Consider the following 14090-nt stretch of genomic DNA (forward strand, 5'->3'; position numbering starts at 1 on the left):
GATTTGTGTGTGTTTCTGCCAAACACTTTGGGAGCATTATTGACCTGAAACCACTTTAAATTCTGCTTGAGGTGTTTTGAATGACCTGGGTAAGTATGAATTCAGTCTGTAAACTACTGGCTTCTAGTTCCGATTCTCAGGAAATGTTTTTGATTTTTCCTTCCCTTTCTTTACTCTTTTTATATTGAGATATACACAGTTCCTTTTACACCTGGGTAGATTTTTCATTTGCCTCCACATTAGGGACTGTGTCTTTAGTGTTTTCTTCCGTGTTTCCTAAAAGGGATCTCCTATTAGACTCTTCATCTTGAGCATTTTTTTCCTTCATAAAATAATAGTCTGTTTTACAATTGATGGCATCTTAGATTCAATGAAAGACAATATATATTATTATTGATGCAGAAGCACAGATTAGATTTCTGAAGGCCAAACTCCATGTTATGCAGGAAGAATTGGATAATGTTGTCTGTGAATGCAATAAAAAGGTAAGTTTTTAAAACCTTTCAGAATAAATCCTCTTATAATCAAAAACATTTTGGGAGCAGTTTTTAATTTTATTTTAAAAATAGCTTCACTGAAGTATAATTCACAGTTAACTTTTACATTCAAAAATTGTGTATAAATACTGAACTTTGTTCTGAGATGTTGAGTTTCCAGAGCTGAAGAGTTTTATGTTTGTTAGCAATTAGAATGCTCTGTATTAGACTGAGATATGTAAGCTATTAATATTAAACAGAAATAAAACATCTGACTTCCATTTTTGAGACTGAAAATGGAGTGTAATTTATTTTTCTTTATGAAATGAGTATAAATATCTCATCAGAGATCATATAATGGAATATTACTCAGCCATAAAAAGGAATACATTTGAGTCAGTCCTAATGAGATGGATGAACTTGGAGCTTACTATACAGAGTGAAGTAAGTCAGAAAGAGAAAAAAAAATATTGTATGTTAATGCACTAGAAAGATAATATTGATAACTGTTTGCAGGGCAGCAATGGAGATGCAGACAGAGAGAAAAGACTTGTGGACACAGTGTGGGAAGGAGAGGGAGGGGATTAATTGAAAGAGTAACATTGAAACATATACATTACCACGTGTAAAATAGATAGCCAGTTTGTTGTATGATGCAGGGAGCTCAAACCCAGATGCTCTGTTGTGACAACCAAAAGGTCTGGGATGGGATGGGAGGTGGGAAGGAGTTTCAAGAGAGAGGGGACATATGTATACCAATGGCTGATTCATGTTGATGTATAGCAGAAACTAACACATTATTGTAAAGCAATTATTCTCCAATTAAAAATAAATTACTTCTTTTAAAATAAAGTATTTTAAAATAAAAAGATCATATGAAGCTACTTTATGTTTTCAGCTTTATGATTTTTATTTTTGCTTTATGTTTTGATACAAAATCTTGTGTGTTTCTTCATATAATCTATAATTTCATAACTGTATAGGAGGATGAAATTCAGGATTTAAAGTCTCAACTGAAAAAATTTGAAGAAGATTGTGTGAGACAGCAGCGGACAATTAATTTGCAACAATCTCAAACAGAAAAGTTTAAAACTCTTTTTGAAGAAGCAAACAAAAAATGTGATGGATTACAGCAACAGTTGTCTTCAGTAGAAAGGGTAATAATTTTTCTATTTTTTCCTAATCTAATGCCAAAGATGCACAAAAACACAAAAGTCACATGTTTGCTTAGACACCACTTTTCATGGTTCAGTTATTTTGTTAGTGTTTCCTAAAACCTCTTCCCCTGTTATTAGAACAGTATTTTTTAGTAGCATTACTGAAATATAATTCACATACAATACGTGTTACCTTTAAAGTATACAATTCGGTGGCTTTCAGAGTATTCACAGAGTCCTGCAGCTGTCACCACTGTCAAGTTTGAGACATTTTCATCACCTGGAAAGTCACTCTGTACCCTCTAGCCATAGTACCTCAACCCACTTCACCCCATCCCCTCCAGCTCTAGGCAACTTCTTACTTATTTTCTGTCTTGATAGATTGGCCTATTCTGGACATTTCTGGACAGGTAGACTCATACAGTATGTGATACTTCAGAACCAACATTTTTTGCTTATGTTTTTTTCGTCTACATTGTAGCATGTTAGGACTCCATTGCTTTTTATAGAGTAATATTCCTTGTAATAGAGTATATGGATATAATACATTTTATTTATCTGTTTATCAGTTGATGGACATTTGGGTTATTTCTGTTTTGGAACTGTTTTGGATAATGCTGTACTATGAACATGCATATACAAGTTTTTGTGTGGATATATGTTTTTGTTTTTCTTGGGTATATGCCTAGGAGCGGAATTACTGGATTTATGTTTTGTCTGTTTTTTATTTTTTTTTATTTTTGACTATGCTGTATCTTCATTGCTGCGTGCAGGCTTTCTCTAGTTGCAGCGAGAGGGGGCTACTCTTTGTTGTGGTGTGCAGGCTTCTCATTTAGGTGGTTTCTCTTGTTGCGGAACACAGGCCCTAGCCCCATGGGCTTCAGTAGTTGTGGCATGCAGTCTTTTGGTTTCTAGAGAACAGGCTTAGTAGTTGTGGCTCACAGGCCTAGCTGCTCCACAGCATGTGGGATTCTCTCGGACCAGGGATTGAACCTGAGTCCCCTGCACTGGCAGGTGGCTTCCCAACCACTGGACCACCAGGGAGGTCCCAATCTTATGTTTAGCCTTTTGAGGAACTTCAGACTGTTTTCCAAATCACCTATACCATTTTTACATTTCTACCAGCAGTGTATAAGGGTTCCAGTTTCGCCACATCCTACAAGTACATGTTAGATTGGGAATACCAATCCCCTGTGAATACTGAGGGGTGACTGTTTACTGTTCTATGCGTTTTGACAAGGGCATTGTCAGATAACCATAGCCAAAACTGAGTTATAGCCCCCAAAATTTCTCTGTGAATTTAGTCCTCTCTCTACTCCAAACCTTAGACAACCACTCATCTGTTTTTGATTCTTATATTTTGGCCTTTTCTAGAATGTCATATAAATAGAATTACATAGTAACCTCTTGAGTCTGATTTTTTAACTTAGCATAATGCATTTCTGATTCATCCATGTTATAATCTGTCCTTTTTTATTATTGATTGTAACATAGAATGAATATACCACATTTTGTTTGTCTATTCATCTGGGAAGAAAAATTACTTATAGTGTCTCATAGTCTAAGCCTGTGCTTTTGAAAATGATAGCCACTCATGTGAGGCTAGTCCAAATTGTGTCATGCTGTGAGTGTAAATCAGTATCTAATTTTGAAGAGTAAATACAAAGAAAGATGTAAAATCTCATTAATATTTTAATATTGGTTACATGTTGAAATGGTAATACTTTGGGTATACTGGGGTAAGTGAAATATAGTAATAAAATTAATTTTACCTATTTCTTCTTAAAGTGGCTATTAGAAAATGTAAAATTACATATGTAGTTTCTACTATATTTCTGTTGCTTTAAAAAATAAAGGCAAGTGGTCTAAGAAAGAACAAACTATTATATCTGGGAAACAACTGTGAGTTTATGATTTGTCATCAGGCATCCAAGCTGTGATCATGTCACTGCTCTAGTGGATGTAACTTGCCTAAATCTTTGATTCTTTTCTTGTTCTTGGCCCTCATACCCAATCCTGTGCTTTCTTGCTTCTAAATGTTTTTCATTCATCTCTTGTTTTCATTTACTTTCTAACACCATACATAAAAATAAACTCAAAATGGATTAAAGATCTAAATGTAAGACCAGAAACTATAAAACTCCTAGAGGAGAACATAGGCAAAACACTCTCCGACATAAATCACAGCAGGATCCTCTATGACCCACCTCCCAGAATACTGGAAATAAAAGCAAAAATAAACAAATGGGACCTAATGAAACTTAAAAGCTTTTGCACTACAAAGGAAACTATAAGTAAGGTGAAAAGACAGCCCTCAGATTGGGAGAAAATAATAGCAAATGAAGCAACAGACAAAGGACTAATCTCAAAAATATACAAGCAACTCCTGAAGCTCAATTCCAGAAAAATAAATGACCCAATCAAAAAATGGGCCAAAGAACTAAACAGACATTTCTCCAAAGAAGACATACAGATGGCTAACAAACACATGAAAAGATGCTCAACATCACTCATTATCAGAGAAATGCAAATCAAAACCACAATGAGGTACCATTACACGCCAGTCAGGATGGCTGCTATCCAAAAGTCTACAAATAATAAATGCTGGAGAGGGTGTGGAGAAAAGTGAACCCTCTTACACTGTTGGTGGGAATGCAAACTAGTACAGCCACTATGGAGAACAGTGTGGAGATTTCTTAAAAAACTGGAAATAGAACTGCCATATGACCCAGCAATCCCACTTCTGGGCATACACACTGAGGAAACCAGATCTGAAAGAGACACGTGCACCCCAATGTTCATCGCAGCACTGTTTATAATAGCCAGGACATGGAAGCAACCTAGATGCCCATCAGCAGATGAATGGATAAGGAAGCTGTGGTACAGATACACCATGGAATATTACTCAGCCGTTAAAAAGAATTCATTTGAATCAGTTCTAATGAGATGGATGAAACTGGAGCCCATTATACAGAGAGAAGTAAGCCAGAAAGACAAGGAACATTACAGCGTACTAACACATATATATGGAATTTAGAAAGATGGTAATGATAACCCTATATGCAAAACAGAAAAAGAGACACAGATGTACAGAACAGACTTTTGGACTCTGTGGGAGAAGGAGAGGGTGGGATGTTTCGAGAGAACAGCATGTATATTATCTATGGTGAAACAGATCACCAGCCCAGGTGGGATGCATGAGACAAGTGCTCGGGCCTGGTGCACTGGGAAGACCCAGAGGAATCGGGTGGAGAGGGAGGTAGGAGAGAGGATCGGGATGGGGAATACATGTAACTCCATGGCTGATTAATGTCAATGTATGACAAAACCCACTGAAATGTTGTGAAGTAATTAGCCTCCAACTAATAAAAAAAATAAAAAAAAAAAAAGAAATGTTTTTCATTCATCTCTTGTTTTCATTCCCCATTGCTACTTCTTGGTTCAAGCTATTATGTCTTATTTCTGAATCCTCTTCACTGGTTATTATATGTCCTTTGTCTTTTCCCTGGTATCCTGTCCCCTGTCAAAAGATTAATATTCTCAAAAGACCACATTGATTATAACTCTTTCATGTAGGCAGAAAAGGAACTAATATTTTTTGAGTGCTGTCTGTCAGGTAAAACACACTAGGAAACTGAGTCTGAGAGGTTGAGCAGATTGTCTACAGTCAAATAGGAATGGCAGAGCAGGATTCAAACTGTGTTTATTTGACTCTGAAAATCATGTAGACTCTTTCTCCAACCCCCAAATAAATGGACTTAAACACATTTTATTGTTTAGGGTTAAGTATTTGAAAATTTTATTTCATGGTGAACATATAAAGACATTATGATACATTGGCTAGCTGAAGATTTTATGAAAACTTGCATTGACTCTGAACTTCCCAGCTTTAATTCCTATCTGCCTATTGGCCAGACAGACAAAACATAGTTCTCCTGGGTTGTATGATATTCAGGATTGAATCTTTCTTTGTTAATTCTGTTCATTTTTTTCTCTCTCTCAAATTAAGTCTCAGTGTACAGTTCAGAGAAATACAAAACAGAGCTTAAGTAGCTCCTTCTATAAACCTGGAAAAACCAACTATTAAAACATTGTTATAATGTTAACTTATTTTAGCTGTTGATTCTAACAGATGGAGTCATTCTTAAAATACAAAGTCAGAAACCATTTTACCCCATCTTTGGATTTTGTTTTTTTATTAATGATATGTTTACAAACCAACTCTATTGAGGAATAACTTAAACACAATATACTTGACTTAACTGTACAATTCATTGAATTTTAGCAAGTTAATACATGCTTGTAACCACCACCATGATTAACATAAAATTTCTGTCACTCCCCCAAGTTTCCTTTGTCTCTTCCCACTAAATCCCCAGTCTCTCTAATCATGGCCCCAAGCAGCCACTGAATTGCATTCTTTTACTGCAAGTTAATTTTCCTTGTTATAAAATTTCATATAGATGGAAACTTAAGTATGTACTTTTTTGCATCTGTTTTCTTCAGCATAATGTTGTTGAAGTTCATCAGTGTTGTTGCTTGCTTTATGGTTCGTTCTCATATATTGCTGAGTGGTATTCATTTATGGATTTACCACATTTCATCTGGTCACCAATTGATGGGAATTTGAGTTGTTTCCAGCTTCGGACTATGAGAAGTAAAGCCACTATGAATTTACATGTACAAGTGCTTTGTGTAGATACATGTTTTTGTGTAAACATATTCAGTATCATTCATGATGTTGATGAAGTGCCTAGGAGTAGAACTTCTGGGTTTATGGAAAGTGCATGTTTAACTTTTTAAGAAACTGTCAAACTGTGTTCTAAAGTGATTATACCATTTTTCATTCCCAGTAGCAATGTATGAGAGTTCTAGTTACTCTGTATTCTCTAACACTTGGTATTATCAGTCTTTTTTAGGATCAGAAGATCAGAAGTAGTATCTCAGTATAGTTTCATTTGTATTTCCTTGCTAACTATTGATCGTGAGTATCTTTTTAGGCTTATTGGCTGTTCATGTTATCTTCTCTTCTTATGTATATGTTCAGTTTTTTTGCCCAAATTAGAAACATTGGGTTTTATTAAGAGTTCTTAATTTTTCTTATATAATTTCTTTGCTAGAAAGAATGTATTGTGAATAGTTTTTTGCAGTTTGAGTTGGCATTTAAATTTTTTAACAGTGTCTTTCAGAAGGTAGAGTTTACAATTTTCATGGATTCTAATACATTTTTTATGCTCTTTTTCATCCTATTTGAGAAATCTTTGCCCACCAATTTAATTACTGTAAGTAAGTCTATTTGGATTTTCCATTATTTTGGAATCAGTTTTGGTAATTTGTGTTTTTAAGAAACTTTTCCAGTGCTGAGTCGTAAAACTCATTGGTATAGATGTGTCCATATGTACATACTCAGTCACTCAGTTGTGTCCAACTCTTTGCGACCCCATGGACTATAGGCTGCCAGGCTCCTCTGTCGGTGGAATTGTCCAGGCAAGAATACTGGAGTAGGTTGCCATTTCTACAGGATCTTCCCAACCCAGGGATTAAACCTGTGTCTCTTGTGTCTTCTGCATTGGCAGGCAGATTCTTTACCACTGTACCGCCTGGGAAGCCCCTATCATTTATTATATTTTTACTTATATTTTTAATCTCTGTGATTATGATTTCTGTTTCATTCTTGCCACTAATAATTTATCTCTTCATGTTTTATTCTTAATTAGTGTAACTACATACTTATCAAATTCACTGAATTTTTCAGTGAATCAGTGTTTGACTTTTGTTAATTTTTCTATTTTTACTATTTTTACTGTTTGTCAGTTTTCCACTCTATTGATTTCTAACCTTACCTTTGGCTTCCCTGGTGGCTCATTGGTAAAGAATCCGTCTGCCAGTGCAGGAGATGTGAGTTCAGTCCCTGGGTCAGGAACATCCTCTGGAGAAGGAAGTAGCAACCCACTCCAGTGTTCTTGCCAGAGAAATCCCATGGACAGAGGAGCCAGGAGTCCTATAGTCCTTGGGGTCACAAAAGAGTCAGACACGACTTAGTAACTAAACAACAACAAACTTTTCCATTTCCTTCATTCTTATTTGGGCTTAATTTGTTTTTATTTTTCAGGATTCTTAAAGCAAAAGCTTGCATAATTGATTTTCTGCTTTTGTCACATAAGAATTTAAAGCTGTAAATTTTCTTCTAAGTGCTTCTTTGTCTGTATCCCACAGATTTTGATGCTTTTTTATTAAATTCAAAGTATTTTCTAATTTCCTTCCTGATATTTCTTGACAATTGGATTATTAAAAGTATGTGTTGTTTAATTTTAAATATTGAGTATTTTTCCTGTCTTTTTGTAAATTGATTTTTAATTGATTATGTGGTATATGATTTTATTCTTTGAATATTTGTTCCAAATAGTTTTATAGGCCAGCATTTGGCCTCTCTTGGTAAATGTTTAATGTGCCCTTGAAGACAGTATGTGTTATTCTTTACTGAGTAGTTTTTCTACAAATATGTATTAGGTCAGATTTGTTGACAGTATTGTTCAAGTGTTCTGTCTTTATTGCTCTATCAGCTATGGAGAGAGGGGTGCTTGTGCTGAATTCTTTGACTAAAATTGCCCCCTTGGTAACCATACATTTGTTTTCCACATCTGTATTTACAAAGCATTTCTGTTTTGTAAATAGGTTCATTTGTACCATTTTTAGGATTAAAGATATAACAGATATCATATGACATTTGTCTTTCTCTGGCTGAGTTACTTCAGTCAGTATGACATTCTCTAGGTCCATCCATGTCCTTGCAAAAGGCATTCTTTCATTCTTGTTGATGGCTGAGTAATATTCTATTTTATATATGTACCACATCTTCTTTATCCATTCTTCTGTTGATGGACATTCAGGTTGCTTCCATGGCCTTGCTATTGTAAAATAGTGCTACAATAAACATTGGGGTGCAGCACTCTTTTTGAATTATGGCTTTCTCCAGATATATGCCCAGAAGTGGGATTGCTGGATTGTATGATAGTTCTTTTTTTTAGTTTTTTAAGGAACTTTTAGACTATTCTCCGTAGTGGCTATACCAGTTTACATTCCCTCCAGCATTTACTGTTTGTAGAGTTTTTTGATGATGGTCATTCTGATTGGTGTGAGGTGATACCTCATTGTAGTTTTGATTTGCATTTCTCTAGTAATTAGTGATGTTGAGCATATTTTCATGTGCCTCTTCACTTTCCGTATGTCTTCTTTGGAGAAATGTCTGTGTAGATCTTTTGCCCATTTTTTATTTATTTATTTTTAATATTGAACTGCATAAACTGTTAGTATATTTTGGAGATTGATCCCTTGTCAGTTGCTTCATTTGCAGATATTTTTCCCATTCTGTGGATTGTCTTTTTGTTTTCTTTATGGTTTCCTTTGCTGTGCAGAAGCTTTTAAGTTTAATCAGACCCCATTTATTTATTTCTGTTTTTAATTTTCTTTAGGAGGTGGATCAAAAAAGATCTTGCTGCAATTTATGTTAGTGAATGTTCTGTCTGTGTTTTCCTATAAGAGTTTTATAGTATCTGGCCTTACATTTAGGTCTTTAATGGGGATGGCATCACCAATTCAATGGATAGGAGTTTGAGCAAGCTCTCAGAGATGGTGAAGGACAAGGAAACCCAGCATGCTGCAGTCCACGCGGTCACAAAGAGTCAGACATGATTAAGTGACTGAACAACGACAATCCATTTTGAATTTACTTTTGCATATAGTTTTAGAGAATGTTCTAATATCATCCTTTTACATGTAGCTGTTCATTTCACTGCATCACTTAATTTCACTGCATTTTCACTGCATCACTGCATTTTCACTGCATCACAATGGAGACTGTCTTTTCTCCATTGTATGTTCTTGCCTCCTTTGCTATAGATTATGTTATTATAGGTGTGTGGGTTTATCTTTGGACATTCTATCCTGTTCCATTGATGTATATTTCTGTTTTTGTGCCCATATCATACTATTTTGATTACTATAGCTTTGTAGTATAGTCTGAAGTCAGGGAGCCTGATTCCTTCAACTCCATTTTTCTTAAGATGGCTTTGGCTCTTCACAGTCTTTTGTGTTTGCATACAAACTGTAAAATTTTTTGTTCTACTTCTGTGAAAAATGCTATTAGTAGTGTGATAGGGGTTACATTGAACCTGTAGATTACTTTGGGTTATATACTCATTTTGATAATTTTGATTCTTCCAATCCAAGAGTATGGTACATCTCTCCATTTGTTTGTGTGTCATCTTTGATTTCTTTCATTAGTATTTTATACTTATTTGAGCATAATTTTGCCTCATTACATGGATATAATCCTAGGTAGCTTTTCTTTTTGATGTGACAGTACATGGGATTATTTGTTTAATTTTGGTTTCTGACCTTTTGTTGTTAGTGTATAGGAATGCAAGAGATTTCTGTGTATTAATTTTGTATCCTGCAACTTTATAAAATTCATTGATGAGCTCTAGCAGTTTCCTGGTAGCATCTTCAAGATTTTGTGTACAATATCATGTCATCTTCAAACAATGACAGTTTTACTTCTTTTCCAATTTGGATTCCTTTTATTTCTTCTTTGACTGCCATGGTTGGACTTCCAAAACTATGTTGAATAATAGTGGTGAGAGTAGACATGCTTGTCTTATTCTTGATCTTAGAGGAAATGCTTTCAGTTTTTCACCACTGAATATGATGTTAGCTATAGGTTTGTTGTATATTGCTGTTATGTTGAGGTAGGTTCCCTCTGTGCCCACTTTCTAGAGTACACGCTAAGTTGCTTTAGTCATGTCCAAATCTTTCTGACCCTTTGTATTGTAGCCCACCAGGCTCCTCTGTCCGTGGGATTCTCCAGGCAAGAATACTAGAGTGGGTTGCCATTTCCTTCTTCAGGGGATCTTCCCGACCCTGGGATTGAGCCCACATCTCTCATGTCTCCTGCATTGGCAGGGTGGGGGTCTTTACCACAGGTACCACCTGGGAAACCCTTCACTTTCTGGAGAGGTTTTATCATAAATGGATATTGAATTTTGTCAAGAGCTTTTTCTACATCTATTGAGATGATCATGTGGTTTTTATTCTTCAGTTTTAATGTGGTTTTTCACATTGATTGATATACATCTGTTGAAGAATGCTTGCATCCCTAGGATAAATCCCACTTGACCATGGTGAATGATCCTTTTAATGTGTTGTTGAATTCAGTTCTTTAGTGCTCTTTAGTGATATTAAAGTGTTATTATTTTTTCTTTTTTTTAATTGGAGTCTAATTGCTTTATGATATTGTGTTCATTTACACTGTGCGGTGATGTGAATCAGCTATATATATACATATATCCCCCTCCTCTTGAGCCTCCCTTCAATTCCCCCTCCCACCCCACCCTCTAGGTCATCAAAAGGCATGGAGCTGAGGTCCCAATGCTATTCAGCAGCTTCCCACTGGCTGTCTGTGTTACACATGGTAGCGTGTGTTAGTCATTGATACTTTCTCAATTCATCACCCTCTCCTTCCCCTCACTGTGTCCACAATTCTGTTCTCTAAGTCTGCATCTCTATTCCTGCCCTGCAAATAGGGTCATCAGCACTGTTTTTCTAGATTCCATACACATGCATTAATATACAGTATTTGTTTCTCTCTTTCTGACTGACTTCACTCTGTAGGACAGTCTCTGGGTTCGCCACATCACTACAAATGACCCAGTTTCATTCCCTTTTATGGCTGAGTGGTATTCCATTGTATGTATTTACCACATTTCTTCATCCATTCATCTCTCAGTGGCCATTTAGGTTGCTTCCATGTCCTGGCTATTATAAATGGTGCTGCTGTGAACACTGGGGCACATGTATGAACATCTTTTTATATTATGGCTTTTTCATGGTATATGCCTAGTAGTGGGATTGCTGGGTCATATGATAGTTTTCGTTTTGTAAGGAACCTCTGTACTGTTTTCCGTGGTGGTTTTATCAATTAACATTTCCCCCGTCAGTCCAAGAGCATTCTCTTTTCTCCCCACCCTGTCCAACATTTGTTTGTAGATTTTTTGATGGTAGCCATTCAGACTAGTATGAAGTGATACCTCATTGTTTTTTTGATTTACACTTCTCCAATAATCAGTGATGTTGAGCATCTTTTCATTTGTTTGTTGTTGGCCTATAATATTTTTTTTGTGTGTGTGATATTTGTTTGGTTTTGATATCAGGGTGATGATAGCCTCATAGAATGAGCTTGGAAGTGTTCCTTCATCTGCTACTTCTAGAAAGAGTTTCAGAAGACTACACGTTAACTCTTCTTTAAATGCATCATATAATTCACTTGTGAAGCCATCTGGTCCTGGACTTTTGTTTGTTGGAAGGTTTTAATCACAGTTTCAATTTCAATACTTGTAATTGATATGTTCATATTTTCTATTTCTTCTTGGATCAGTTTTGGAAGATTGCAACTTTCTAAGACTTTGTCCATTTGTTCTAGGTTATCCATTTTATTTGTGTTTAATTGCTTGTAATAATCTCTTATGAACGTTTATATTTCTGTAATGTCTGTTGTAACTTCTTCTTGATTTCTAGTTTTATTGAGTCCTCTCACTTTTTTCTTGGTGAATGTAGCTAACGCTTTATCAATTTTGTTCATCTTCTCAAAGAACCAGCCTTTAGTTTTACTGATATTTGTTACTGGTCTGTTCATCTCTATTTCATTTATTTCTGCTCTGATGTTTCTGATTTCTAGCCTTCTACTAACTGTAGGTTTTGTTTGTTGTTCTTTCTGTAGTTGCATTAAGTTTAGGTTGTTTATTTGAAATTTGTCTTGTTTCCTGAGGTAAGATTTTATTGCTATAAACTTCCCTCTCAAAGCTGCTTTTGCTGCATCCCATAGGTTTTGGATTGGTGTTCTCATTGGTCTCTAGGCATTTTTTGATTTCCTCTTTGATTTCTTTAGTGATCCACTGGCTTTTTAGCCTCTTTGTGTTTTATATATATATATATATATATTTTTTTTTTTTTTTTTTCTGTAGTTGATTTCTAATCTTACAGAGTTGTGCTTGGAAAAATGCTTGATATTGTTTCATTTTTCCTAAATTTACTGATGCTTGATTTGTGGCCCAAGATGTTACCTATCCTGGAGATTGTTCCATGTACAGTTGAGAAGAAAGTGCATTCTGCTACTTTCGGATGGAATGTCGTATAGTTAGTAGTTAAGTCTGTCTGGTGTAATATGTCATTTCAGACTTTGTTTCCTTATTAATTTTCTGTTTGGATAATGTCCATTAAAATTCCCCACTATTAATGTGTTACTGTTGATTTTCCCCTTTATGGCCGTTAGCATTTGCCTTATATACTGAGGTGCTCCTGTGTGTGCTTAGTCACTCAGTCGTGTCCAACTCTTTGCGACCCCATGGACTGTAGCCTGCCGGGCTCCTCTATCCATGGGATCCTCCAGGCAAGAATAATGGAGTAGGTAGTAGTTCCCTTCTTCAGGGGATCATCCCAATCCAGGGATCGAACTTGGGTCTCCTGCATTGCAGGTGGATTCTTTATAGTCTGAGCCACCAGGGAAGCATATATACAATTTTTATATCTTCTTGGATTATCTCTTAAATATTATGTAATGTCCTTCCTTGTCTCTTGTAATAGTCTTTAAAGTCTATCCTATCTTATATTAATATTGCTATTCCTGCTTTCTTTTGATTTCCATTTCCATGGGATATCTTTTTCCATCACATCACTTTCAGTCTATATGTGTCCCTAGGTCTGAAGTGGATCTTTCGTAGACAGCATATATACAGGGCTTGTTTTTTTATCCATTCAGCCAGTCTGTGTCTTTTGTTTGGAGCACTTAAACCATTTACATTTAAAGTAATTATGGATGTGTATGTTCCTATTTCCATTTTCTTAATTGTTTTGGGTTTGTTTTTTGTAGATCTTTTTATTTCCTTCCTCTTTTGTTCTCCTGTGATTTGATGACTATGTTTGGTATTGTATTCAGGTTGCCTCCATTTTTTCCCTAAGATTTTGGATATCATTATTACTATCGTTACTCTGAATTCTTTTTCAGGTAGATTTCCTGCCTCCTCTTCGTTTAGTTGTTCTTGTGAATTTTTAGCTTGTTCCTTCCTCTTTAGCATATTACTCTGTTGTCTCATTTTGTCTGACTTTCTGTGTTTGAGGTCTCCTTTCCAGAAGCTGTAGATCTTAGTTCCTCCTGTTCTGGTGTCTGCTCCCTGGTGGGTGAGGTTGGTCTAGGGGCTTATGCAGACTTCTTGGTGGGAGGGATTGGTACTTACCCACTGGTGGGTAGAGGTGGCTCTTGTCCCTTGTCATGAGCAAGGCCATGTCATGGGGTGTGTTTTTAGGTGGCTGTGAGTTCAGTATGACTTTCAGCATCCTATTTTCTGTAATGGGCTGTGCTCCCATCTTGGTTGTTGTTTGGCCTGAGGCTTTCCAGCACTGGAGC

The 14090-nt window shown here is 35.9% G+C and overlaps 1 protein-coding gene across 3 annotated transcripts in view; it reads left to right on the top strand.

Moving 5' to 3' along the window:
- TEX9 (testis expressed 9) overlaps positions 1–14090 on the top strand; it is a 215917-nt gene that overhangs the window by 164649 nt on the left and 37178 nt on the right. For all 3 annotated transcript variants that reach the window (XM_061157226.1, XM_061157225.1, XM_061157227.1), the window contains 2 exons: positions 403–485; positions 1460–1633. In XM_061157226.1, coding sequence (XP_061013209.1) covers positions 403–485; positions 1460–1633 — 257 coding nt within the window. The remainder of the gene's footprint in view (positions 1–402; positions 486–1459; positions 1634–14090) is intronic.

Source organism: Dama dama, chromosome 12 (genome assembly GCF_033118175.1).
Source record: "Dama dama isolate Ldn47 chromosome 12, ASM3311817v1, whole genome shotgun sequence".
NCBI classification, from domain to species: domain Eukaryota; kingdom Metazoa; phylum Chordata; class Mammalia; order Artiodactyla; family Cervidae; genus Dama; species Dama dama.